Here is a 25,020-nt window from a genome sequence, read left to right as displayed (position 1 = left end):
ACAGCCTAGGATCGGCGGTAACCAAGCCACAGTACTGGTTATTTCCGTGATGCCACTTTCACTTTCGGCATTCACTGAGCTCAGCTGCACCCGCGTGGTTCCGCGGAACAGCGCTGCGCTCGGATGCCAGTCACGGCGGCGCAGGCCCCGCCCCTCGGCGTGCGCGCTCCCGCCGCTCCCGGTGACGCGACGCGGGCGGCTACGGGGTGGTGTTTTGGCGGTACGGCTGCAGGAAAGGAGCGGAGCTACTGGGAAGCTGCTGCCGGGAAGCCGCGACTGCGTTGCCGGCGCCGCCTCGCCGCGGTGGCCGTGATGCGCTCCGCTCGCGGGTCCCCGCTCCCGGGAACCCCGACCGCCGAGTCGGACGCTGCCGAGCAGGTGAGGCGGCCTTTCCGGCGCGGACGAGGGGAGGGTGGGCGGCCGAAGCGGGGACGGTTGGAGCGGGGCCCGACGGGGCAGCGAGGCCGCGGACGAGCCGCTCTGCCCCGGGGGCCCTTCCCGCGCCGTTGCCTCCCCGCCGCCCGTGCCGCGCGGCCGCATCCGGGCGCCAGCCGTCAGCGTCCGTGACCCCGGGCGGCAGGTGCTGTCCCCCAGCCCCTGGCGGGAGAAAGCTGGCAGTCGTGCTGTCGCGCCCGCTCCGGTGACGCGCTGGATTTCCCCTCTGACACGTAGTGGGCGCGGGTCTGGGCCGCATGGGGAGGGACCTGGCCGGGGGGGAAGGATGCTGCACCGAGGACCTTGCGGATCTTACCTGCCACCTTGTCATGACATTTACAAGTCAGCATCGTTTTTGCTTTACTCTGCTTTTACCAAGTTTCATGCTTTAGGTTTCTCTAAAATCTAAATCTGATTAGCTCCATTGGAAAAATAGAGCTAGTTGGGCAATAAAGTGATGGTAAGAGCAGTGTTTCACAAACTCGAGTAATGCGTGGACACCTCTTAAAGGGACAGTTCGCTCATTCTCTGGAATTTGACTCAGAACCCGCAGGGGTTCTCAGACCCCAGTTAGACGAACGCTGGTGTAGACTGTTTAGGAAAGAAAAGAGATGCTTCCATGCTGAAAGATAAACTAGGTTATTAAAGAATTCTAAATTAGAGACTCAGATCCCTAGTTTAATTTCACATTACAGCCTTTACTGTGTTCTGCTTTGTGTAATGAAAATAATTTTCCAGCCTTGGAGAGGCCTAAAAGAATTATATTCTGTGTATTATGTTATATTTGATGTTATTGTGTCTTTGTATCAGGTCTGTTCATTCTGTTTGACACATTAGCAGAATTATAAAATGGAGTATTAATTTGTGTAAGTAGTTTGTTTATTCCTTTGGTAACCTTAACATTGATTTATTTGTTGCATATTGAATCTGTGGTTTACATCCTTCCAGGCCTAATAGGAATGCATGATCTCAACCCTTACGTATATAGTCTAGAAAGAAGAAACAAAATGAAAGTTATCTAGGTATTTATATTCTCTACATATTTATTCAGCATGTTTATTTTAAATCAACTACACATGAATAAAGAGAAGATTCAGAGTGTGGAGAAACATTGGGAAATATAACAAGTTAAATCTTGGCAAAGAAAAATATTGACCTGTGCCTTGAAAGAAGTGTAATATTGTGAACAGGACATATTGCTTAGTAGGAAGTGACTTAAGTAATGGCCCAAGACAAGAACAAGAACAGCTTGTGTGGGAGAGGAGAGACCCACCTCACTAGAGCAGAGAGATGTTATCTGGGGCTGAGCAGAGAACAGTTTAGTAAAATAAGATGGGACCGTTTGACGGATGGAAGGTCTCAGATGCCACACAGGGACGCTGTTGTTGACCCGTAGGCTCTGGAAGGTTCTTTTTTTTTTTAATAGATCTTTTTTTTTTTCTAATTTTTTGGCTGTGTTGGGTCTTCGTTGCTGCATGCGGGTTTTCTCTAGTTGTGGCGAGCGGAGGCTACTCTTCGTTGCGGTGCGCGGGCTTCTCATTGCGGTGGCTTCTCTTGTTGCGGAGCATGGGCTCTAGGCATGCGGACTTCAGTAGTCACGGCACACAGGCTCAGTAGTTGTGGCTCACGTGCTCTAGAGCGCAGGCTCAGTAGTTGTGGCGCACAGGCTTAGTTGCTCCGTGGCATGTGGGATCTTCCTGGACCAGGGCCTGAACCCGTGTCCCCTGCGTTGGCAGGCGGATTCTTAACCACTGCGCCACCAAGGAAGCCCCAATAGATCTTTATTGGAGTATAATTGATTCACAATACTGTGTTAGTTTTTGTTGTACAACAAAATGAATCAGCCATATGCATACATATGTCCCCTTATCTCCTCCCTCTAGAGCCTTCCTCCCATCCTCCCTATTCCCCCCTCCAAGTCAACACAAAGCACGGAGCTGATCTCCCTGTGCTATGCTGGTGCTTCCCACTAGCTTACTGTTTTACATTCGGTAGCGTATATATGTCGATGCTACTCTCACTTCGCCCCAGCTTCCACCTCCCACCCTGTGTCCTCAAGTCCATCCTCTATGTCTACAACTTTATTCCTGCCCTGCAACTAGGTTCATCAGTACCATTTTTTGTTTGTTTGTTTGGATTCCATATATGCATTAGCATACGGTATTTGTTTTTCTCTTTCTGACTTACTTCACTCTGTATGACAGACTCTAGGTCCATCCACCTTACTACAAATAACTCAATTTCGTTTCTTTTTATGGCTGAGTAATATCCCATTGTATATATGTACCACATCTTCTTTATCCATTCATCTGTCGGTGGACACTTAGGTTGCTTGCATGTCCTGGCTATTGTAAATAGTGCTGCAGTGAACATTGTGGTACATGACTCTTTTTGAATTATGGTTTTCTCAGGGTATATGCCCAGTAGTGGGATTGCTGGGTCGTGTGGTAGTTCTATTTTTAGTTTTTTAAGGAACCTCCATACTGTTCTCCATAGTGACTGTATCAATTTACATTACCACCAACAGTGCAGGAGGGTTTCCTTTTCTCCACACCCTCTCCAGCATTTATTGTTTCTAGATTTTTTCTTGAGCTGGTTGTATTGTGAAGGTAACGTTTTACAAAGAAATGTTTCCAAAGAATGGTGTTCACTGTGAAGGCGGAAGGTCAGTGACCTGCCTAGAGACCTATCCTGAGATAGGGATGTCTGCTGTGGTCATTTTAGATGTGTGGACTGTTTGAGGAAGAATTGACAGGACCTGATGAATGACATAAAGTAGCAACACACAGATAATTGGGAATCAAGGTTAAGAACTGGGTGACCCCAGTCCATGGTGGTGCTCCTCTTAGACCTGGGGGGTTTGGAAGGTGGTATTAGTTTGTGTCAAAAGATGTGGGAGCCCAATCTTAGACTAAATGAGTTTGTGGTAACTGGGTAAGCTCAGGATGTGGAACTGAAACTTGAGGGAAGTCACAGTTGCAGATCTGGGAAACTACAGAGGGGGTGCAGGAAAAAGTGTGACCAGAAAAAGATCATTTAAGATGGGAACCAGAAGTTTGCAAATGAACAGTGAGAGGTAGGGAAGAGGTTTGATTAGGACTTGCTATTGAAAAATAAAATATAGAGACTTCCCTGGTGGCGCAGTGGTTAAGAATCCGCCTGCCAATGCAGGAGACACGGGTTCGAGCCCTGGTCCGGGAAGATCCCATATGCCGTGGAGCATCTAAGCCCGTGTGCCACAACTGCTGAGCCTGTGCTCTAGAGCCCGCGAGCCACAACTGCTGAGCCCGCGAGCCACAGCTACTGAAGCCCGCGTGCCTAGAGCCCGTGCTCCGCAACAAGAGAAGCCACCACAACAAAGAGTAGCCCCCACTCGCTGCAACTAGAGAAAGCCCGCACACAGCAATGAAGACCCAACACAGCCAAAAAATTAATTAATTAATTAATTAATTAAAATAAATAAATAAATAAAAATTTAAAAATTTAAATATTAAGAAAATGTCGATCATAAATGCAACTACGTGCATTCTTCTTTTTTCTCTTATTTTAAAAAATTGAAGCATAATTGACCTACAACACTATGTTAGTTCCAGGTGCACAACATAGGGATTTGATAATCCTGTACATTACGAAAAAGATCACCACCATAAGTCTAGTTACCATCTGTCACCATACAAAGTTATTACAATATTGACTATATTCCATATGTAAATTTCATCCCTGTGACTCATTTATTTTGTAACTGGAATTTTGTACCTCTTAATCTCTCTCACCTATTTCTCTCCTCCTCCCATTTCCTACCCCTCTGGCAACCACCAGTTTGTTCTCTGTATGTTTGTGTCTGTTTCTGTTTTGTTATGTTTGCTCATTTGTTTTTTAGACTTCACATTATAAGTGAAATCATACAGTATTTGTCTTTCTCTGTCAACTTATTCCACTTAGCATAATGCCCTCCAGGCCCATCCATGTTGTCACAAATGGCAAGATTTCATTCTTTTTTTGTGGCTGAGTAATATTTCATTGTATACATACACCACAATTTTTTTATCCATCTGTTGTTGGGCACTTTGGTTGCTTCCATATCTTGGCTATTGCAAATAATCCTGCTATGAACACAGGGGTGCATATATCTCTTCAAATTAATGTTTTTGTTTTCTTCAGAAAAATACCCAGAAATGGAATTGCTGGATCATATGGTAGATCCATTTTTAATTTTTTGAAGAACCTCCATAATGTTTTCCTTAGTGGTTGCACCAGTTTACATTCCCACCAACAATGCTCAAGGTTCCTCTTTTTCCACATCCTTGCCAACACGTGTTACCATGCATTCTTCTTAAAACAACAAACGAATCAAGTTGTTTTGATGTATTTTTCCCACAACTGAGTGCCACACAGCATCCTTCACTTCACTTTGGCCTCTCACTCTCACCAAGACGGTCATTTCTTACAGAATTCTGCCTGTTTGTGGGCTTCTTTTGATTTTTCTAGGTTCTCTTGTAATCTTTCGATATTCATATTGTTCTTTTTTGAAGCACCGTTCGTGGCATCTTACCTGTTCTTACTCAGGTCTAGCTCTTCCAGAGTCTCATTTGTCTGTGATTTTGTTTGCCTGTAATTTCAGAATTTGCTAATGTCTGTATCACTGCATCCTGCATTTTTCACCGTGGGAGCCATTTCACTTTGCAGTTGACTTGTATTGTTTTCACTGTTTTCCTTAGGACTGTCAATGAGAAACTGACTGAAAAGACTTTAACTCAGGACCCAGTGGACCTCACTCTGCTAAAGAATGTTCAGCTGAGGGGGGCCCCATCAGCTGAAAGAATTCGAGTTAATGCATCTCTCTGGTGATGGGCCTCACACAAATTAGGCCTTTTAAAAACATGGCAGGTTTTTTGGTTTTTTTTTTAATTTATTTATTTTTGGCTGCATTGGGTCTTCGTTGCTGCGTGCGGGCTTTCTCTAGTTGCGACAAGCGGGGGCTACTCTTCATGTGGCGCGTGGGCTTCTCATTGCGGTGGCTTCTCTTGTTGTGGAGCACGGGCTCTAGGCGTGCGGGCTTCAGTAGTTGCGGCACGTGGGCTCAGTAGTTGTGGCTCGCAGGCTCTAGAGCGCAGGCTCAGTAGATGTGGCGCACGGGCTTAGTTGCTCCGTGGCATGTGGAATCTTCCCGGACCGGGGATTGAACCCATGTCCCCTGCATTGGCAGGCGGATTCTTAACCACTGCGCCACCTGGGAAGTCCAACATGGCAGTTTTATGTAATATTGCTAAGAGTTTGCCACCCTAAACCCTGGTGCCAAGACTCTTAGCTGCAAATACAGCTGGAGTTTACATTTTAAGATCAAATTACCGTATTGTTGTCTGCTGGGTGATATTCAGCCATACTTTTGTCCTAAATGAAAGTAATTATTTTAGCAACTTACAAGCTGTCCTATTTTCTGTCTGTCTTTAAACACAAATTTTGTAACTTACAAAAATATCTATTTATCCTCATTGTCAAAGTCATCTCATATCTCAAAAAAAAAAAAAAGGCCTAAGACAAACACGGGATTAAATAACATTTACTAAGTTTGCCATGGTGCACCCTAACAGTGCCTCTTCTTTGAAAGGTACTCCCTTTTCTCCTCCCCCATCCAAAGCCTGCTTCCCACCTGCAGGAATCTTTCTGTTAACATGTAGCCTTCACCGTGCTCTTTGAACGGGTACAGCAAGAGTCCAGATAATTTAACATTGCCTTCTGTTACTCTCTTGATTATTTCTTGGGTATTGGTATTTTCTCCATTACCAATCTGCAAAAGCCTTGAGATTGGAGTCAGTCTTATTACTCCTCTGTGCCCTTCATGTCACTTCATAATACAAATCATTGAATCATGAAAGGCCTTTCTTCCCCCAAGGACCTTGACTTCAAGCTGTTAATTAAACATTCTTTTCTTTTGTTCTTAGTTCAGCTATCACGTAATTATCGATTTTTTAGAATGTTCAGACTGGAATTCCTGTGCCATGAAGAGTTTTGAAGATAGGCTTTCTTGATATATCCAGAAGAGGATTGCATGCCGGAAACTGGAGATATCAGTCAAAGGTAGCTTGTTAAAGACAGTTCTGTTGTTTCTTCTGATGATAAAATTAATATATGCCCTTTAAGCAATCTAGGCAGGCCTAGGGAAGAGAATAGAGATGATCCATTATCTCACTACTCAGAAATAACTAACCACTGTTAACATTTTGGTTTTTCTCCTTCCATTTTCTCCTCTCTATGCATGATGTTAGTTTTTTTACTTAACCTATCATGAGTATCTTTCCATGTCAATAAATGTAGATCTGTGTCAGCACCTTTAACAGTCACACCGTAGTCCATTGCATACATGGACCATGTTTAATTTAACCCACCCCCCTATAAGGCACATTAGTTTAGAACAGTGTTTTGCTATTATACATAATACTATGATGAACATCTTTATATGTGATTTAGTGAATTTATCGTATTATTTCCTAAGGACGAATTGCTGGAAGTGTGATGGGTAGAGCAGAGGGTAAGCATGTTTAAAATTTTCATATGTGTTACCCATATGCCCCCAGAGGGTTAGTACATATTTACATTCTCTCCAGAGGTGCTCATGACCTTTTTCCTCCCACTGGTTAGCAAAGTATCGTCAGACTTTAGTCTCTGCCAACTGATAGTGGTGAAGTCTTGTTTTTATTTATATTTCTCTGAATACCAATGAAGTTAGATTTTATCAGCCATTCGAATTTCTTATTCTGTTAATCTCCAATTATCCTTGCTCATTTCTCTGTTCCAGTGTTTCTCTTAAGAAAGGTAGAAATAAAAACATATTAAAATATATTTAAACATCTAGGTAATTGACATTTTTTTCCTTTTTGTGTGAACTTTTAAATTACAAATATTGTTTGTCCTAGGTTTGGGGTACATGGTACAATATGGACACCATATTAAAACCTGAACTAATTATAGCAATTTTTTTCCCCATTGTCAGGTAGGCATTATTAATCCTTTTTGCTTAATAACATCTTTGTGTGTGTGTGTGTTTTGTCCCTTCTACCTCATTGTAAATTCTTTAAGGGCTGGGTCCATGTTTGATTCATCTTTATATCTCCTGTTCCCAGCCACCCATGAAACCAACAATAACTGCTTGTCACTTGTGTGACAGGCACTGGTCACTGAGGAAACAGAAGGATAAGAGGCTGTCCCTGCCAGTGAGGGGCTTGCCATGTAATGACGAAGTCAAGCACAAGCGTAACCTATAGCCGACTACTGTGCTGAGCCAATACTCTGGGGACGTGAGGTTAGGGAGGTCCTCCCAGAGAGATCATGCTGGCCTTGTATCATGAGGAACACATAGGCGCACCAACAGGTGGACCCAAGTGAGAGAGCCATTCTACAAATGAGGAGGGATGTGAGGCATTCCAGTGACTAGCAGCTCGTGTTTAGTACGGCTGGAGTATAGGGTACAGATCTGTCCAGTCTGTCTGTGAGGGGATAAGACTAGAAAGATTGACAGGGGCCAGATCAAGCCTGTCTGATGCAGAAGCTGCGTGTGGCCCTGGAGCACTTGAAATGCTTGTGCAACTGACAGACTGAACTTTTTCCCTTCCTTTTAAATAAATTTTATTTCATTCATTAAAACAACATCTGTATACATAAAGATTGTTCCATACATACAAGAATCATTATTTATCCAGTACACAGTTCTTTTTTTTATTGAGGTATTGTTGATTTACAATTATATAAGTTTCAGGTGTGCAACATAGTGATTCACAATTTCTAGAGATTACGCTCCATTTATAGTTATAAGATATTGGCTACATTCCTTGTGCTGTACAATATATCCTTGTAGCTTATCTAATTTATACATATTTAGTTTGTACCTCTTAATCCCCTACCCCTCACTTGCCCCTCCCTCCTTTCCTCTCCCCACTGGTAACCACTTAGTTTGTTCTCTATATCTGTGAGTCTGGAGAAACTGAATTTTTAATTTTAATTACTTTAGCCACACGTGGCAATGGCTACCGTATGGAATAGCGCAAGACTAGATCAAGAAGAACCTCCTTTACCATCCTAAGGAGTTAAGACTTTTTCCTGAGTGAGAGAGAAAAATTGGGAGGTGGGGAGGTGTCATGATTACTGTTTGTTTTGGAAAGATTACGCTAGTTTATAAGTTTTTAACCCTTTTGGGTCCCAGAACTCTGAAACTTGACTTCTTGCCAGGCCCTTTCCTAGGGGCTGCCACGCTGGGAATGCAGCCAAGCAGACCTAAATCTGGCCCCTTGTGGGGTTGGCATTCTGGAGGAGGAGACACATGAGCAAGAGAAATGCAAACACACACACACACATAGTGTGTTAGAGGACAGGATAGGAGTATGGATTCACATGCTTGAATCCCAGCTCTTTTATTTATAATCACCTTTTATTAGCTGTGTGACCTCAGGCACATTGCTTAGCCTCTCTGCTTCATCTGTAAAATATTATGCAAATAGTACCTACCTTGGTGGTTGATAGGAGGAATAGATTAGTATTTGTAAAGCATTTGAGCAGGTCCTGGCACATAATAAGCACTATATAAGAAGTTCATAAAGGGACTTCTCTGGTGGTCCAGCGGTTAAGACTCCGAGCTTCCACTGCAGAGGGCATGGGTTCGATCCCTGGTTGGGGAACTGGGAACCTGCATGCATGTGGTGTGGCAAAAAAAAAAAAGAAGTTAATAAATACATAAATGCTAAGGAGGAGAAACAACCCAGGAAAGGGAGCTGGATGGAGGGGAGAGCTTGCAGTTATAGATTGGGTGGCCAGGGCAGGCCTCCCTGAGAAGGTGACATTGAGTAAAGATCTGAAGGGAGTGAAAAAATAAGCCATGTGGATTATTTCCAAGCAGAGGGAGCAGTACATTCAGAGGCTCTGAGACCGGACAGTGCCTGGCGTGTGTGAAGACAGTGTGGACACCAGTGTGGCTGGAGTGAAGTGAGAAAGGGAGAGGGATGGTGAGGTCAGAGCAGTAACAGGTGTCCGGATCCCGTAGGACGGGGAGTCAGGGTATAGCCTTTGGCCTTTATTTACTTGCGAGGGGAGCCGTTGGAGGATTTCCAGCACAAGATTAACAGGATCTTAGCAGGGATGGGGTGGATGTCAGTTTCTGTTGAAGAATCTGCCTGAAGCTATGGGGTGAGGAACTGGAGAGCCTCTGGGTTGAGTCTGCAGGTGGGAGACTGACGAGTTAGGCTGCTGTCCTGATCGGCCAGGTAAGAGTAAGAGATAAGCTCACCTCAGGCAAAAGTGATAAGAAAAGGGACAGACTTTAGAGAAACGGAGGTTAAAGAAATGGAAGGACTCGGTAAGAAATTGGCTCTGGAGGATGAAGAGGAGGGAGGGGGAGGATGAAGAGGAGGGAGGGGTCAGGCACGACTCCCTAGTTTCTGCTTGAGCAGTCGGTGGGATTGAGATTGCGAGGAGGAGCGTGGCAGGAGCAGGGTGAGGCTTACAGTGGAAGGGTTCAGCTTTAGAAGTGTTTCTCGTGGGCCCGTGCGATGTGCAGATGGGGGTGTTGGTAGGTGCTTGGAGATATGTGTCTGTAGCTCAGAGGAGAAGCCTGGGGTGGAGAAAGAAAGTTCTGAGCTATCGGATCATTGAAGCAGTAAGTGAAGTCCACCAGGAACAGAGATTAGAGTTAGAAGAGATTGGAGCCAAGACAGGGAACCTGGGGAACAGAGCAGACAGGATGTGCAGAAACGCCGAGACGTGGAGGGTCCTGAGAAGGAATCATTCAAGAGCTAAGAAGCAGACTAGGGGAGACAGCTGTCCTGAGAGGCCTGGAAGAGGTACAGCGGTGCCACAAGACCGAGAAAGAGACCCAGGATCACGCGTCCTTTGGATCCGGCAGGTTGGAAGGAGGCCCTGGCCTCCTGTTCTCCTGTGATTTGAGGTCTGGGAGCTGGAGGAGTGGCAGCCACGGTGAAGGTGGCAGAGCTCGCTAGGAACATGGTGCCTTACATGGTACTTTGTACATAAAAGAGCGATCTAGTAGGTATTTATCAGATGAATGGAGAGTTCAGATTCCCATTCGGTTATTCCTTCTGCCTGCCTCCTACTCCCACCCCTAATCTTCCTTAACATTCAGCACCATAAGGTGGTTAAGACCTATTTGGTGACCTGTATTTTGGCGTCACTGATTTGCATTTAGGTAAAAATGCCAGGCTGTTATCATCTCTTTTGATTTAGGCCTATGTCTCTGATAGCACGAAATTAACTTTGAAGTGTGTTGCTCAAAATAAACCGAGCTAAGAGCTCTGCTGCAAGGATCACAGACCAGATTACGTGTGCTTGGATTTAAGCAGGCACTTGATAAAGAACATAGCATCTCCTTGGCTTGTGCTGTCTTTGTGACTTTTGTCGCTTCCTGGAACAGGAGGGCTCTGGCACCAGGAGGCCTTCTGTAATGGTGTGTGAGGACTGACTCCCAGGGCCTCGCCTGACCTCTGACCTGCCAGCATGGGGAGGTGAGTGATGGTGCCGAATTACCAGCACTGTAAAACCCGAGATTTGGTGCCACAGAAGCAGGTCTCGAGAGGGGGGAGGAATCTAAATCCCAAGTGAAAAGTGTTCAAAGTTGTGCTACACTTCTGTTTAACACCTTTGTTCTTCCAGGGCCCCAGTGGAGTGCCTGTCACAGAAGGAAAGTGGTAATGCCAGGCGGATTCTACAGGGGTTCATGTAGTTTACTGTAAAGGGCACACATGTTGGAATCTGGGAGGAGTTGTATTAAGCACAGGATAACCGGCTGTAAGCCTCGGAGGTACGGGAGGGGTGATAAACTCCATGGCGTGGCCCAAGAACCCACATGGAGACCAGAAACTACAAATAGAAAATTCCATTGGGTTAGTGGGATACCTCCCCCTTCTGCGAGATGTTTTAGTCCATGAAACACTCTTTAAAGTGAAGAGTGTAGAAATTAACAGTAAACAGTAGAATTTATCCCAAAGGCAGCAAGGTTTGTCTTGTTTTGTTTTTTAAGCCTAATAATAGTCTCTCATTCCTGACAGACTGAGAAGAAAGTTTATTTGCAAAAATGTCTCAGGAATATTTCTAAAAACACAGGATATACAAAACATATTTATTGACTGTTGCGGGGATGTTGTTAAAGATACTGTTTTTTCCCTTTTTCTCACGCAATCAGCACGGGAGAGATTGGCCTTGGGATTCAGTGTTAGAAAATCTTATTCCTCCTGGGCTGTTTATAGGTTTCTGCTGTAACAGGCAGGGTTTCGGTCGCTATCATGCTCAGCCACCTTTGCAGGCTTTCCTTATTACTACATGTGTTTCTGGGCTCTAAATTCAGCATCCTTAAACCTGGTTTCATGATAGATTTACTTATTTATCTTATTGAACTTATTCTTATAAGCTGTCTATAATTCTATTTTTGGAACAAAGCAGGGCACAAATAAAACTACTTAATACTCTCCAGAAAGGGGGAACACAGAAGTGTCATCAGGGCTTAATTCTCATTCATGTAATTTTATAATAACGAGTTACATAGCAAAATAGCAATGTGGAAGATGCCGGTATAGCGATAACCTACCGGCAGGGAAGTAGGGGCAGCTCAAGCTGAATATCTTAACTTTCAGATCACTGGAGGTGAGGGGAGGCCTCTCTGGAGCAGACTGCTTTAGCTAAACCTGTCTGTTGAAATTTCAGGATCGGCACCTCCTGTCTTTTTCCGGCTTCCTGGCATTTCAGCATCTCTCCAGTGGGGTGTCCCCGAATTCTGAACACCAACTTACGCCAAATTATCGTCATTAGCATTCTGGCTGCTGCTGTTTCACTTTTATACTTTTCTGTTGTCATAATCCGCAATAAGTATGGGCGGCTCTCCAGAGATAAGAAGTTTCAAAGGTAGGAGGAAAAAACATTTGTTTTCTAGACGGGATGCCATACCTTCATGTTATGACTTCCAGACTTTGGGGATTTGGATGGAATTTAAGGAGCAGGTGGCTGGAGGAAACAGATTTTGTACCGAATACAGCATAGCATGAAAAATTGAACTGTTTGAAATGGTTTAGTCATTAGCCACCAAATCCACATCATAAGAGGATTTAAGCATAAGCTTCTCCGGTGATATCTTTTAAGCTGATTTTTCAGTTAATGTTGATAGTTTGGAAATAGAGTTTTGCTTTTCAGAGCTTATTTGAACTTATTTAAAGGAATGATGAATGTGTATCTGCTCTAGATTAATTAATTAATCATTGATCATTAATTAATTAATTTTATCACGATCACTTTTTTGTTTTCTTTTGACTTCTTAATCATTTGGCAGTTGTAAAAGTGTTACGGTGGTGCTAGCACACAGCTTAGACATCACTGATTTGGTGTTTGTTTACTGCATTATTGATAGTCTCTGTCTCGTTAAAAGTATATGTTTGTTTCTCTAAACAAGGTACTTGGCACGAGTTACTGACACTGAAGCTACAGACACGAACAACCCCAACGTGCACTATGGCATCGTGGTGGACTGCGGCAGCAGCGGGTCTCGGATATTTGTCTATTGCTGGCCAAGGCACAATGGCAATCCTCATGATCTGCTGGATATCAGGCAGATGCGGGATAAAAACCGAAAGCCTGTGGTGATGAAAATAAAACCCGGTATGTAAATGATAAATATCTGATTGGTAACCAGGTTCTGCCTTTTCGTTCTCTGTGCTGGCTTTCACGTCTTTCCCCTTCTCTCCTTGCAGTCATCACCCTCATTCAGAGCTCACACCAGGACCCAGTTGGTCTCCTTGTTTCCCTCTGTTTTCCCTTTTCTGTTCATCTTGCATAAGCTGACTAATACCTTCATAAAATAGCCTAAACCCTTGTCTGTCTTTTTTGTCTCCTGCAGCATTTACCATAGTGCCTTTACTTATGGTGTCTGCTCAAATGTTTGCTAGTTGACGATAATTATGGAGGGATTGTTTTCTAGTTGGTAGCCGTTGGTCTCTATCCTTAATGACAAGGTAATTTCAGATAACTCATGGATATCTGTACTTGAATACATTGGTATGTATTTGTTATTTTTAAAAATTGCTACCCCAGTGCATTTCTAATCATCTAGGTTATTTAAGAAGAGCTGATATCACTATGTCTAGTTTTAAAGATACTGTAATTTCTAAGTCAGTGTGTTATGTAAAAATTGGGATTTGCCTTCCTCATTAGACAATTTAAATCAGTGGTTCTCAACCTTTTTCTGTATCTGTATCATCTCCATGGGCAGCACCCTTCTGTCAGGAGTGTTAGGAATGGAAGATCTCAGGAGTACCTTGAAATAGGCATCTTACGTCTTGATGGTTGATAATCACTGATGTGATTGGACCATAGATCTTAATGAAGTTTCAGCACTTTTATTTCATTTAGTTAATGTATTAAATAGTAAAATATCAAATAAAAAATCTGAAGAATTTATCTTTGAATATATTAGATAATGGTGACAAAAAACAGCTGTCATAGCTTATTATCTCCCATTTCAAAAATATAAGTGAAAAAGAGATTAGTTTTAACTGATAAGGAAACCTGTCCTCATAAAACAGTCTACCAGGACTGTAGACCTTTTGCATCCTACTCATTCTTCAGTGAATAAGTCAGTCCCACTTCTTTCTTCAGGCAACACTCGACAGGTTGACTGTTCTTTGAGGTTTGGGCAGCTTGGCACCAGCATATAGCTCAGAAAATTCAAAATCTCTACCTCATTTTTCAGGTTAAAGAGAGGGAACTTACTCTGAGTCTCTTGTATAAGCATTATTTTGATACCAGAGTGCATTTCCGTGAACATTTTTTTTTTAATTAATTAATTTATATTTGGCTGAGTTGGGTCTTTGTTGATGCGTGCGGGCTTTCTCTAGCTGCGGCGAGCGGGGGCTTCTCTTCGTTGTGGTGCGCAGGCTTCTCATCGCGGTGGCTTCTCGTTGCGGAGCACAGGCTCTAGGGTGCGCAGACTTCAGTAGTTGTGGCGCGCGGGCTCTAGAGCGCAGGCTCACTAGTTGTGGCGCACAGGCTTAGTTGCTCCGTGGCATGTGGGATCTTCCGGGACCAGGGCTTGAACCTGTGTCCCCTGCATTGGCAGACGGATTCTTAACCACTGCGCCACCAGGGAAGCCCCCGTGAACATTTTTTAAAAGTTATTCATAGAAGATCATTTTCTCTGTAAGTCTTAGTGAATGACTTTTAAGTTTTAGTTTTCTATTTTCCCATTTCCTACATTTTTATGTGTCTCTAAATCTAGAAACATTTTCAGAGTTAAAGTAATATTGACCAAATAAATTCACCAGAAAATTAAAAAATAAAACTCTGTAAAGCACTTTGCATTTCATCTGGCTTCACATCCCAGGTTCCATCAGTGATTACCTGCTCTCATAGAATAAGGTGAAAACTTTCATGCCTTGGAGTTGTCCCCTGAGAACAAGGGGCAGCTACAACAGCATCCCAGGGTACACACCAGAATCTCATTAAAATCAGGCTGAATATGATTCTCTTTGATGCTACAGGAAATGTTTGAAGTGGAAATTCAGGTACCTTTTTATAGTACTTCTCTGTCCTGAAGCATGGGTTCTTGTGTATAGCATTATAGCAAAGCTCTAGAAATTTCCTTACTTAATAGATTCTGGATAGTTTTGGGCTTGGTGTCCATTGAAATGGCATTGTATGTGGAGTCCAAAAAATCTGGCTTTTAGTTTGCTTGATGCTGATTGCTTTGACAGATCGCTTAATCTTTCTGAGTCCACAAGTTCCTAATCTGTGAAATAAATTTTGGACTCCTAAAATCTCCCTCAGCGTTAATGTTGTAGGCTAAATGACAGCCGGAAATAGTCATTCACTTATGTACTCATTCAACAAATATTTGTTGAGCACCTGCTATTTGCCAAGAGACTGTGTCGGGTGCTGAGAATAAATTTGAACAAGACACAGTTTGTGCCCTCAAGAAACCTCCAGTTGAAATGAGAGAGGCAAGTAAATAGGTAGTTTCGATGAGGTGGAATGAGTGCTCCGCCGAGAGGTAGGGGTAAGCATGGAATGTAATGAGAGCTCGCCTTCAGGGTCCTGTTAGGGAGGACTTCCAGAGAGGGCATAGCTCAGTGGGTGAGCGGGAGTCAGCCAGGTGAAGGGGGTGGGGGGAGGGAGGCAGGCAAAGAGAAGCCTCTTCCTGGTGGAGCTGCAGGGGCCCTAAGGCCAGAGTATGATGCATTACAGAAATTTTATGCAGTCTAGTTGAAGCCAAATGGAAGGAGTGTGGCAAGAGATGGGATAGGTGAGTGCTCAGGGCACGTTATGCTGTTCTAGAGCTGAGCTTTATCTGGAGGGCATTGAGGAGCCACCAGAGGATCTCAGGCCAGGAAGAGACACCCTCTTCACAGAGAGTGGTTGGGGGTTGCCAGGACTGGAGAGTAGGATGTGCTGCAGCAGGCTGGCAGAGGCTGGTGGTGTCCAGCAGAGATGAGAAGTGAAATAATGTGAGCAGAACCAAGGATAGGCGATCGGTGAAACCCAGAACACATGTTGGGGTGAGGGAGAGGGATTTTACCCGGGATACTGGCTGGGGCTGCTAAGGTCGGTCACGAGCAGTAAGAGCCAGGTTTACAGTGGAAGCTGAGTGTAGGTTTGCATATGTTGCTGCGAGGACAAGCACATGGCTGTGTCCAGTGGACAGTTACTACCTACTGATCTGGAGGTTGGGGAAGAGAGCTGGATGGCTGCGATTAAGATTTGGAGATCTGAGGCATAGATGGTGATGGCCGCCATGGGAGTGAGTGAACTTGCTGAGGACAGTGGGGGCATGTTTCTCAAGGGCAGGGGCGAGCTCATGTGCAGTTGATCCCAAGTGTCTGACACACAGTAGTTGCTCAATTAGGTCTGTGATGACTGAGAAGAGAGCATAGGACTGAACAGGTAGCACCACCATCACTTACAGCCGAGACACTGTGGAAGGAGTTGCCAGAGGGATAGGGAAAAACTAGGAGTGTATGGTGTGTAGTGTGAATTGCTCTCAAATTAGCCTCATTAAAGAAGCATAACTTTTTTTTCTCTTGTACTTCTTAATCCCCTACCCTTATCTTGCCCCTCCCCCTCCCCTCTCCCCACTGGTAACCACTAGTTTGTTCTCTATATCTGTGAGTCTGTTTCTTTTTTTTTATATTCACTAGTTTGTTGTATTTTTTAGATTCTACATATAAGTGATAATAAACAGTATTTGTCTTTCTCTGTCTGACTTATTTCACTAAGCATGATACCCTACAGGTGCACCCATGTTGTTGCAAATGGCAAAATTTTATTCTTTTTTCTGGCTGAGTAGTATTCCATTGCATACACATACCACATATTTATCTGTCGATGGACACTTAGGTTGCTTCCATATCTTGGCAATTGTAAATAATGCTGCTGTGAAAATTGGGGTGCATGTATCTTCTCTAATAGTGTTTTTGTTTCCTTCAGATATATACCCAGGAGTGGAACTGCTGGATCATAATGGTAGTTCTGCTTCTAGTTTTTTGAGGAACCTCCATACTGTTTTCCACAGTGGCAACACCAATTTACATTCCCACCAACAGTGTATAAGGGTTCTCTTATCTCCAAATCCTTGCCAATATTTTTTGTTTCTAGTCTTTTTGATGATATCCATTCTGACAAGTGTGAGGTGATATCTCATTGTGGTTTTGATTTGCATTTCCCTGATGATTAGGATTGTTGATCATCTTTTCCTGTGCCTGTTGGCCATCTATCTGTATGTCTTCTTTGGAAAAATGTCTCTTCAGGTCTTCTGACCATTTGTTAATCGGGTTGTTTGCTTTTTTTGATATTGAGTTGTATGAGCTGTTTATATATGTTGGATATTAACTCCTTATTGGTCATATCACTTGCAAATATTTTCTCCCATTCAGTAGGTTGTCTTTTTTGTTTTGTCGATGGTTTCCTTTTCTGTGCAAGAGCTTTTATGTTTAATTAGGTGGCATTTGTTTATTTTTGCTTTCCTTTCCTCTGCCTTAGGAGACAGATCCAAAAAAAATATTGCTACTTTTTATGTCAAAGAGTGTTCTGCCTATGTTTTCTCTAGGAGTTTTATGGTTTCTGGTCTGACATTTAGGTCTTTAATCAATTTTGAGTTTATTTTTGTATATGGTGTGAGAAAATGTTCTAATTTCATTCTTTTACATGTAGCTGTCCAGTTTTCCCAGCACCATTCACTGACGAGACTGTCTTTTCTCCATTGTATATTCTTGCCTCCTTTGTTGTAGATTAGGTGACTGTAAGTGCGTGGGTTTATTTCTGAGCTCTCTATTCTGTTCCATTGATCTATAAGTCTGTTTCTGTGCCGGTACCGTGCTGTTTTGATTACTGTAGCTTTGTAATATAGTCTGAAGTCAGGGAGTGTAATACCACCAGTTCTTTTCTTTCTCAGGTTTGTTTTGGCTGTTCGGATTCTTTTTTGTTTCCATACAAATTTTTAAATTACTTGTTCTAGTTCTGTGAAAAATGATAAGGATTGCATTGAATCTGTAGATTGCCTTAGGTAGTATGGTCATTTTCACAGTATTAATTCTTCCAGTCCAAGAACACAGTATATCTTTCCATCTCTTTGTGTTGTCTTCAGTTTCTTTCATCAGTGTCTTATAGTTTTCAGAATACAGGTCTTTTACCTCCTTAAGTAGGTTTATTCCTAGGTATTTTGTTCTTTTTGATGTGATGGTAAATGGGATTGTTTCCTTAATTTCTCTTCCTGATAGTTCGTTGTTAGTGTATAGAAATGCAACAGATTTCTGTATGTTTATTTTGTGTCCAGCAACTTTATCAAATTCATTGATGAGCTCTAGTAGTTTTTTGGTGGCGTCTTTAGGATTTTCTATGTGTAGTATCATGTCATCTGCAAACAGTGACAGTTTATGAAGAAGCATACCTTATAAGCTAAAGTATCTACTTGTTAACATGAGTGTCCTTTTTCTGTAGGCATTTCAGAGTTTGCTACCTCTCCAGAGAAAGTCAGTGATTACATTTCTCCGCTCTTGAACTTCGCTGCAGAGCATGTACCACGGGCAAAACACAAAGAGACCCCTCTCTACATTCTCTGCACAGCTGGAATGAGAATCCTCCCCGAAAGGTGATCCTTCCCACGAGGGCAGGGCCAGCCAGCCTGGTGGTGGTATTGGCTGTGGTGGGTTTTCTCCCTCTTCATCCCCCTCATCTCCCTCCTCCTTGTCTTCCTCCTCCATCATCATCATCAAAAGGAAGACATTAAAAATTATTTTTTCAAATCTGGAGTAGCACCAGACCTATTCCCTTAGTCAGAACTCACCAAATATCTTTTAATGTACTTATTTATGATTATAAATAGTAAACTGTAAAGTTGTCATAAAAAATAACTGATTTTCTATTTCATTAGTTTAAGGATTGTTTGCAGTTGTAGTTTTACATCTCGGAATCACATAATTTACACAACTTCTGAAAATTCCTTCTTTTTTTTTTTTAACATCTTTATTGGAGTATAATTGCTTTACAGTGTTGTGTTAGTTTCTGCTGTATAACAGAGTGAATCAGCTATATGTATACATATATCCCCATATCTCCTCCCTCTTACGTCTCCCTCCCACCCTCCCTATCCCACCCCTCTAGGTGGTCACAAAGCATTGAGCTGATCTCCCTGTGCTATGCGGCTGCTTCCCACTAGCTGTCTGTTTTACATGAAAATTCCTTCTTAAAATAAACAGTCTTTTCAATGAACTGCTTTGGTTTTAAAATTTATTTTTTTCACATAAGCTATACCAGAGCCATAGGGTTTTTTGTTCTTTCTAAAACAGAAAAATTCAGGATATAATATATTGATATGTAAATTTTTGGATTGTCTTACAGTCAACAGAAAGCCATTCTAGAAGACCTTCTGACCGACATCCCCGTGCACTTCGACTTTCTGTTTTCTGACTCGCATGCAGAAGTAATTTCAGGGAAACAAGAAGGTTGGTATGTTAGTCTTCAACTTGAAATTTGGGAAGCTATTCTTTTAAGTCCTCCCAATCTTCCTCATGTACACTTTATTAAATTACTCTTAACATCTTAAAATTTGGGAAACCATGCCTTCAAATATTATACTTTTTAAATGGAAAAATCAGTTTCTTACATGACTGGTCTTTATAATCCAAACACTAAGCCATTAAAAAATAACTTGGTTTGTCTTCATCACATTTAGGAAGTATATTTTGGACTTGTTTTGATAGAAAAGCTTTGTGTTCCTTGCCTAAGTTATACAGCTTTCTGGAATTATGATAATTACTGAACTGTTGGAACCTTCTACTGATTTACTTGTTAGGAAGGAGAAATTATTCTTGACTTTGATACACTGAGGAAATGTTCTGTTTTCAAAGAAATAATTCTACTTGAGAATGAAAGGGCAAGTCACTGAAATTATTTGGGGAATAGCTTGCTGGAAATGGAGACCAAAAAGCATTTATTTCAAAATCATCTATCATTTCGCCAAAAATTGGACGAAATTCATGTATTGCCATCAAGCTGTTTATAGACAAGTAAGGTACACAGTTAGCTGCTTATATAAGGCAGAGTTTTAGATACCATAAGGAAGATAAGGAAAAACTATTATGGAAATTTGAAAGAAGGAGACTTTTTTTTTCCTAACTAGGGGCATCATGGAGAAAGTGACGTTTGAACTGGGCCTCAAGGGATAATTATAAACACAGCATGCCAAATCATGGTAAGGCTAGGACTCTGAGAGAGGGATAAGAAGCTCATTCTAGGCAGAAGAAATGATTTGAGTCAACACAGGTCGGAAAAGCTGCACTATGGACAGAGGAATAAAAATATTTTAATTTGGTGGGATGGTGGCCCTTTCAAAAGGTTGTGGTAATATTAAAAGTTGGACAGGTCTTGGTGATGTCAGCATCATGGTGGCGTGCATGGTTCCTTTTCTCTCTCCCCTTTGATTTACAACTAATTGGACATCCATAACCAAAAAAAAGTGCCTCTGCACAGCACACTAGGACACCCAAGAGATCAACTCATCAGTGCCCAAGAAAGTGGGTGGATTGGACCTCAGAGGAGGCTACAGAGCCAGGCCAGGAGCAGCAGGGGTGGCAGTGGGCCAGCACGACCTCTGGCAGAAGAGGTGGAGGGTGAAGGTGGTAAGCTGGGGTGGGGAGTTTACCTGGCTGAGTAGTGCAGCTGGAGGACTCTGTGAGGAGAGACCACAGCAACTGGGGGCAGAGAAAGAAAAGAGAAGAAGGCAGAGAGAGCTGAAGGAATGAGTTTCTTGCTGTCTGCCCTGGTATTCTAGCAAGAGGACAGCTCACAGACCTCTGGGACTCCCCCCACTCCACTCAAGGATCCTCTTCTGGGCTATGGCACACCCAAAGCCCCAGGTGCTAAGCACACATCTCCCCAACTCTGTCACCATCCATTTTTTTCCCTTTCCACTGGCTTTTTTTATGTTCATACTCCCAACCTTAGTGATGAGTCAGCTCAGGTAAGAAAAACCAAAAACTTGTGCTGTAGCGCCACCTTCTAGAAAACAAAACAAAGGCTTCTAGTGACCAGTGTGTTGAATTGTTAGAATGATAGTAAACAAAGCTTTACTTAAATAGGAAGGTCATTTGCTACTTCAAATGCAGTGACAGAGGCACTTTTCATCAAACACTATGAAAAATCAAAGCAGTGTGGTATCACAAAAAGAAGAAAAACACTTTTCTAGCAACTGAACTTAAAGACGTGGAATATTGCAATCTAACTGGTAAAGAATTCAGAATAGCTATTAGGAAGAAATTCAACGAGGTACGAGAAAACTCAGAAAGGCAGTACAGTGATCTCAGGAATAAAATTATCAAACAGAAAAATTTAGCAAAGAGATTGAATTTCTAAAAAAGAACCAAACAAATTCTAGAGCTGAAGAACTCAATAAATGAGATGAAGAATGCATTAAAAGTAGAGCATATCAGATGAAGAGAGAATAAGTGAGCTCAAGGGTAGGAATATAGAAACGTTTCAGGTGGAAGAGGAGAGAGAACGAAGATTTTTAAAAAGTGGAGAAACCCTATGAGAACTATCAGACTTCATTAGAAAAGCCAATGTAAGATGAATGGATATCCTAGAAGGAGAAGAGAGAGAGAAGGGAGCAGAGAGAATTCAGAGATACAATAGCTGAGAACTTCCCAAACCTGAGGAAGGAACTGGATATACAAGTCCAAAAGCTAATGGAACACTTCGTTATTTCAACACAAAAGACCTTATCCAAGACACATTATATTAAAACTGTCCAAAGTTAGTGATGAAAAAATTTTAGATGCAGCCAGGGAAAAAAAGACAGTAACCTACAAAAAAACCCCATTAGGCTATCACCAGAGTTCTCTGGAGAAACGCCATAGGCCAGGAGTAGAATGACATATTCAAAGTATTGAAAGATAAAAATTGCCAACCAAGAATACTCTATCCAGTAAAGTTATCCTTCAGATATGAAGGAGAAGTAAAGGCTTTTCCAGATAAACGAAAGCTGAGGGAGTTCACCACCACTAGACTACAAAAAATGTGGAAAGGAGCTCTTCAAGCTGAAGTGAAAAGATGAAAGTACACAAAACTCTGATTAAGGTGATAAATGGAATTAGAAAACTAAATCTTTTTTAGAATAGTGTATTAAACAATTATAGCATAAAGGTTAAAGGAAAAGAGCATTAAGAATAACTACAGGTACTACAACTTGGTAACAAAATTGTAGCATAAAAAGAGAGAATTTGTGACATGAAAAATATAAAAGGGGAAAAGTAAAAGGATGGGACCTTTACAGGCGAATGAAGATAAATTGTTATCAGCAGAAAAAGGACTATTTGTGAGATATTTTATGTAAACCTCTTGGTAACCACAGAGTAAAAATCCAAACAGAGATAAGTAACATAAAAAAGGGGGAAACTAAGCAAATCACCATGGAAAACCATGAACTTTCAAAGGTAGACAGAAACAGAAGGAAAAAGAAACAATGGAGAGACAACCAGAAAGCAAAAGATTAAATGGCAGTAGTAAAGCCTTACACATAAGTAGTTACTCTAAATGTAAATAGATTGGGCTCACCTATCAAAAGGCACAGAATGACTGGATGGATCAAAAAAAAAAAAAAAAATGACCCAACTATACAGTGTCTACAGGAGACTCATTTCATCTCTACAGACACACATAGCCTCAAAGTGGAAGGATAAACTATGATATTCCAAGCAAATAGAAACCAAAAGAAAGCTGGCATAGTTATATCAGACAAAATAGACTTCTAGACAAAAAGGATAACAAGGATCAAAGAAGATCCTTATATAATGACAAAGAGGTCAATACATCAAGGAGATATAACAATTGTAAATGTATATGCTCCCAACACCTGAGTACCGAAATATATTAAGCAAATACTGACAGGTCTTAGGGGAGAAGTCGACAAAAATACAACAGTAGTAAGGGCTTCAGTACCTCGCTATCATCAATGGATGGATTGTCCACACAGAAAATCAACAAGGAAACATTGGAATTGAACCAGGACAAGCAAACTCAACAGACATACACAAAACAATCCATCCAACAGCAACCAAATACACATTCTTCTCAAGTGCACATGGAACATTCTCCAGGATAGATCATGTGATAGGACACAAAACAAATGTTAGCAAACTTAAGAAGATTGAAATCATACCAACTATCTTTTCTGACCACAATGGTATGAAACAAAAAATCGGCAACATGAAGAAAGCTGGAAAATCTACAAATATGTGAAAACTAAACAGCATACTTCTCAACAACCAGTGTGTCAAAGAAGAAATCAAAATCAAAAGAGAAATTTAAAAATTACAGTAAGTCCCCTACATATGAACGAGTTCCATTCCGAGAGCATGTTCGTAAGTCCAGTTTGTTCATAAGTCCAACGAAGTTAGCACAGGTACCCAACTAACACAATCAGCTATATAGTACTGTACTGTAATAGGTTTATAATACTTTTCACACAAATAATACATAAAAAACAAACACAAAAAATAAAGAACATATTTAATCTTACAATATAGTACCTTGTAAAGCAGTAGTATGGTACAACAGCTGGCATACAGGGGCTGGCATGGAGTGAACAGGCAAGAAGAGTTACTGACTGGAGGAGGGAGAGGAGGTGGGAGATGGTAGAGCTGAAGGATCGTCAGCAGTAGGAGACAGAGGGCAAGCTACAATTTCACTCACATCTGACATTGATGGCACAGGTTCTGGGCTTGAAATAAAGATACTGTACTACTGTATTCCATACAGTACTGTATAGTAAAGTGCACAAAAGCACAGCTACTTGTAAAGGATGCACACAGGTGGCAGTGTATGCCAGACATGTGAATTAACTTATGTGATTGGACATGCGAATGCATGCTCGCATCTTTGAAAGTTCACAACTTGAAGGTTTGTAGGTAGGGGACTTACTGTATCTCAAAACAAATGAAAATGGAAATACAACATATCAAATATTGTGGGATGCAGCAAAGGCAGTTCTAAGAGGAGAATTTATAGCGATAAATGCATATATTAAGAAATTAGAGTTCAAACAACCTAACTTTGCACCTTAAGGAACTAGAAAATGAAGACCAAATTAAGCCCGAAGTTAGCAGAAGGAAAGAAATAATAAAGGTTAGAGCAGAAATAAGAGAAACAGAGACCAGAAAAACAATAGAAAGGATTAACGAAACTAAGAGCTGGTTCTTTGAAAAGATAAACAAAATTGACAAACCTTTAGCCAGACTAAGAAAAAAAAAAGACTCCAAGTTAGAAATGAAAGAGGAGACATTCCAGGACCAGATGGCTTCACTGGAGAATTCTACCAAGCATTTAAAGAAAACATCAATCCTCCTCAAACTCTTCCAGAAAGGAGCAGGGAACACTCCAAACTCATTCTACAAAGCCAGCATTACCTTGACACCAAAACCACATAAAGATACCACAAGAAAAGAAAACTATAGACGAACATCCTGATAAATATAGCTGCAAAAATTCTCGACAAATCAACAAAATATTAGCAAACTGAATTCAAGAACACCTTAAAAGGATTATACACCACGACCAAGTGGGATTTATCCCTGGGATACAAGGATGATTCAACATATGCAAATCAATAAATGTTAATGCATCAATAAAATGAAAGATAAAAATCACTTCATCTCAACAGATGCAGAAAAAGCATTTGACAAAATACAGCATCCTTTCATGGTAAAACAAACAAGCAAAAACCCTTAATAAATTGGGTGTAGAAGGAACATACCTCAACATAATAAGGGACATATATGACTAACTCACAGCTAACATTATACTCAATGGAGAAAAACCAAAAGTATTTCCTCCAAGATCAGGAATAAGACAAAGATGCCCACTCTCATTACTCCTATTCAATATAATATTGGAAGTCCTAGCTACAGCAGTTAGGCAAAGCAAAGAAATACATCTAAATTAGGAAAGAAGTAAAATCGTCACTATTTGCTGATGATATGTTCATATATAAAGAAAATCCTAAAGACTCAGTCAAAAATATTGATTAATTGTTGCATTAATCAACTATTTCAGTAA

General features: G+C 41.6%; 1 protein-coding gene across 5 annotated transcripts in view; it reads left to right on the top strand.

Annotated features, from left to right (window-relative positions):
• The first annotated feature begins 208 nt into the window (after nucleotides 1–208).
• Nucleotides 209–25,020, top strand: part of ENTPD4 (ectonucleoside triphosphate diphosphohydrolase 4) — a 41,152-nt gene continuing 16,340 nt past the window's right edge. Inside the window, exons 1-8 of one of the 5 annotated variants that reach the window (XM_061200710.1) lie at nucleotides 209–378; nucleotides 6,378–6,513; nucleotides 7,350–7,426; nucleotides 10,850–10,940; nucleotides 12,136–12,333; nucleotides 12,875–13,080; nucleotides 18,409–18,559; nucleotides 19,309–19,412. In XM_061200710.1, coding sequence (XP_061056693.1) covers nucleotides 10,933–10,940; nucleotides 12,136–12,333; nucleotides 12,875–13,080; nucleotides 18,409–18,559; nucleotides 19,309–19,412 — 667 coding nt within the window. In that variant the 5' untranslated portion in view covers nucleotides 209–378; nucleotides 6,378–6,513; nucleotides 7,350–7,426; nucleotides 10,850–10,932. The remainder of the gene's footprint in view (nucleotides 379–6,377; nucleotides 6,514–7,349; nucleotides 7,427–10,849; nucleotides 10,941–12,135; nucleotides 12,334–12,874; nucleotides 13,081–18,408; nucleotides 18,560–19,308; nucleotides 19,413–25,020) is intronic. The other 4 variants (XM_061200709.1, XM_061200708.1, XM_061200707.1 and 1 more) reach the window with 4 other exon arrangements.

The sequence above is a fragment of the Eubalaena glacialis genome, chromosome 9 (assembly GCF_028564815.1).
Source record: "Eubalaena glacialis isolate mEubGla1 chromosome 9, mEubGla1.1.hap2.+ XY, whole genome shotgun sequence".
NCBI lineage: Eukaryota > Metazoa > Chordata > Mammalia > Artiodactyla > Balaenidae > Eubalaena > Eubalaena glacialis.
The sequence above is the reverse complement of the archived record's forward strand: the minus strand, read 5'-3'. Positions and strand labels throughout refer to the sequence as shown.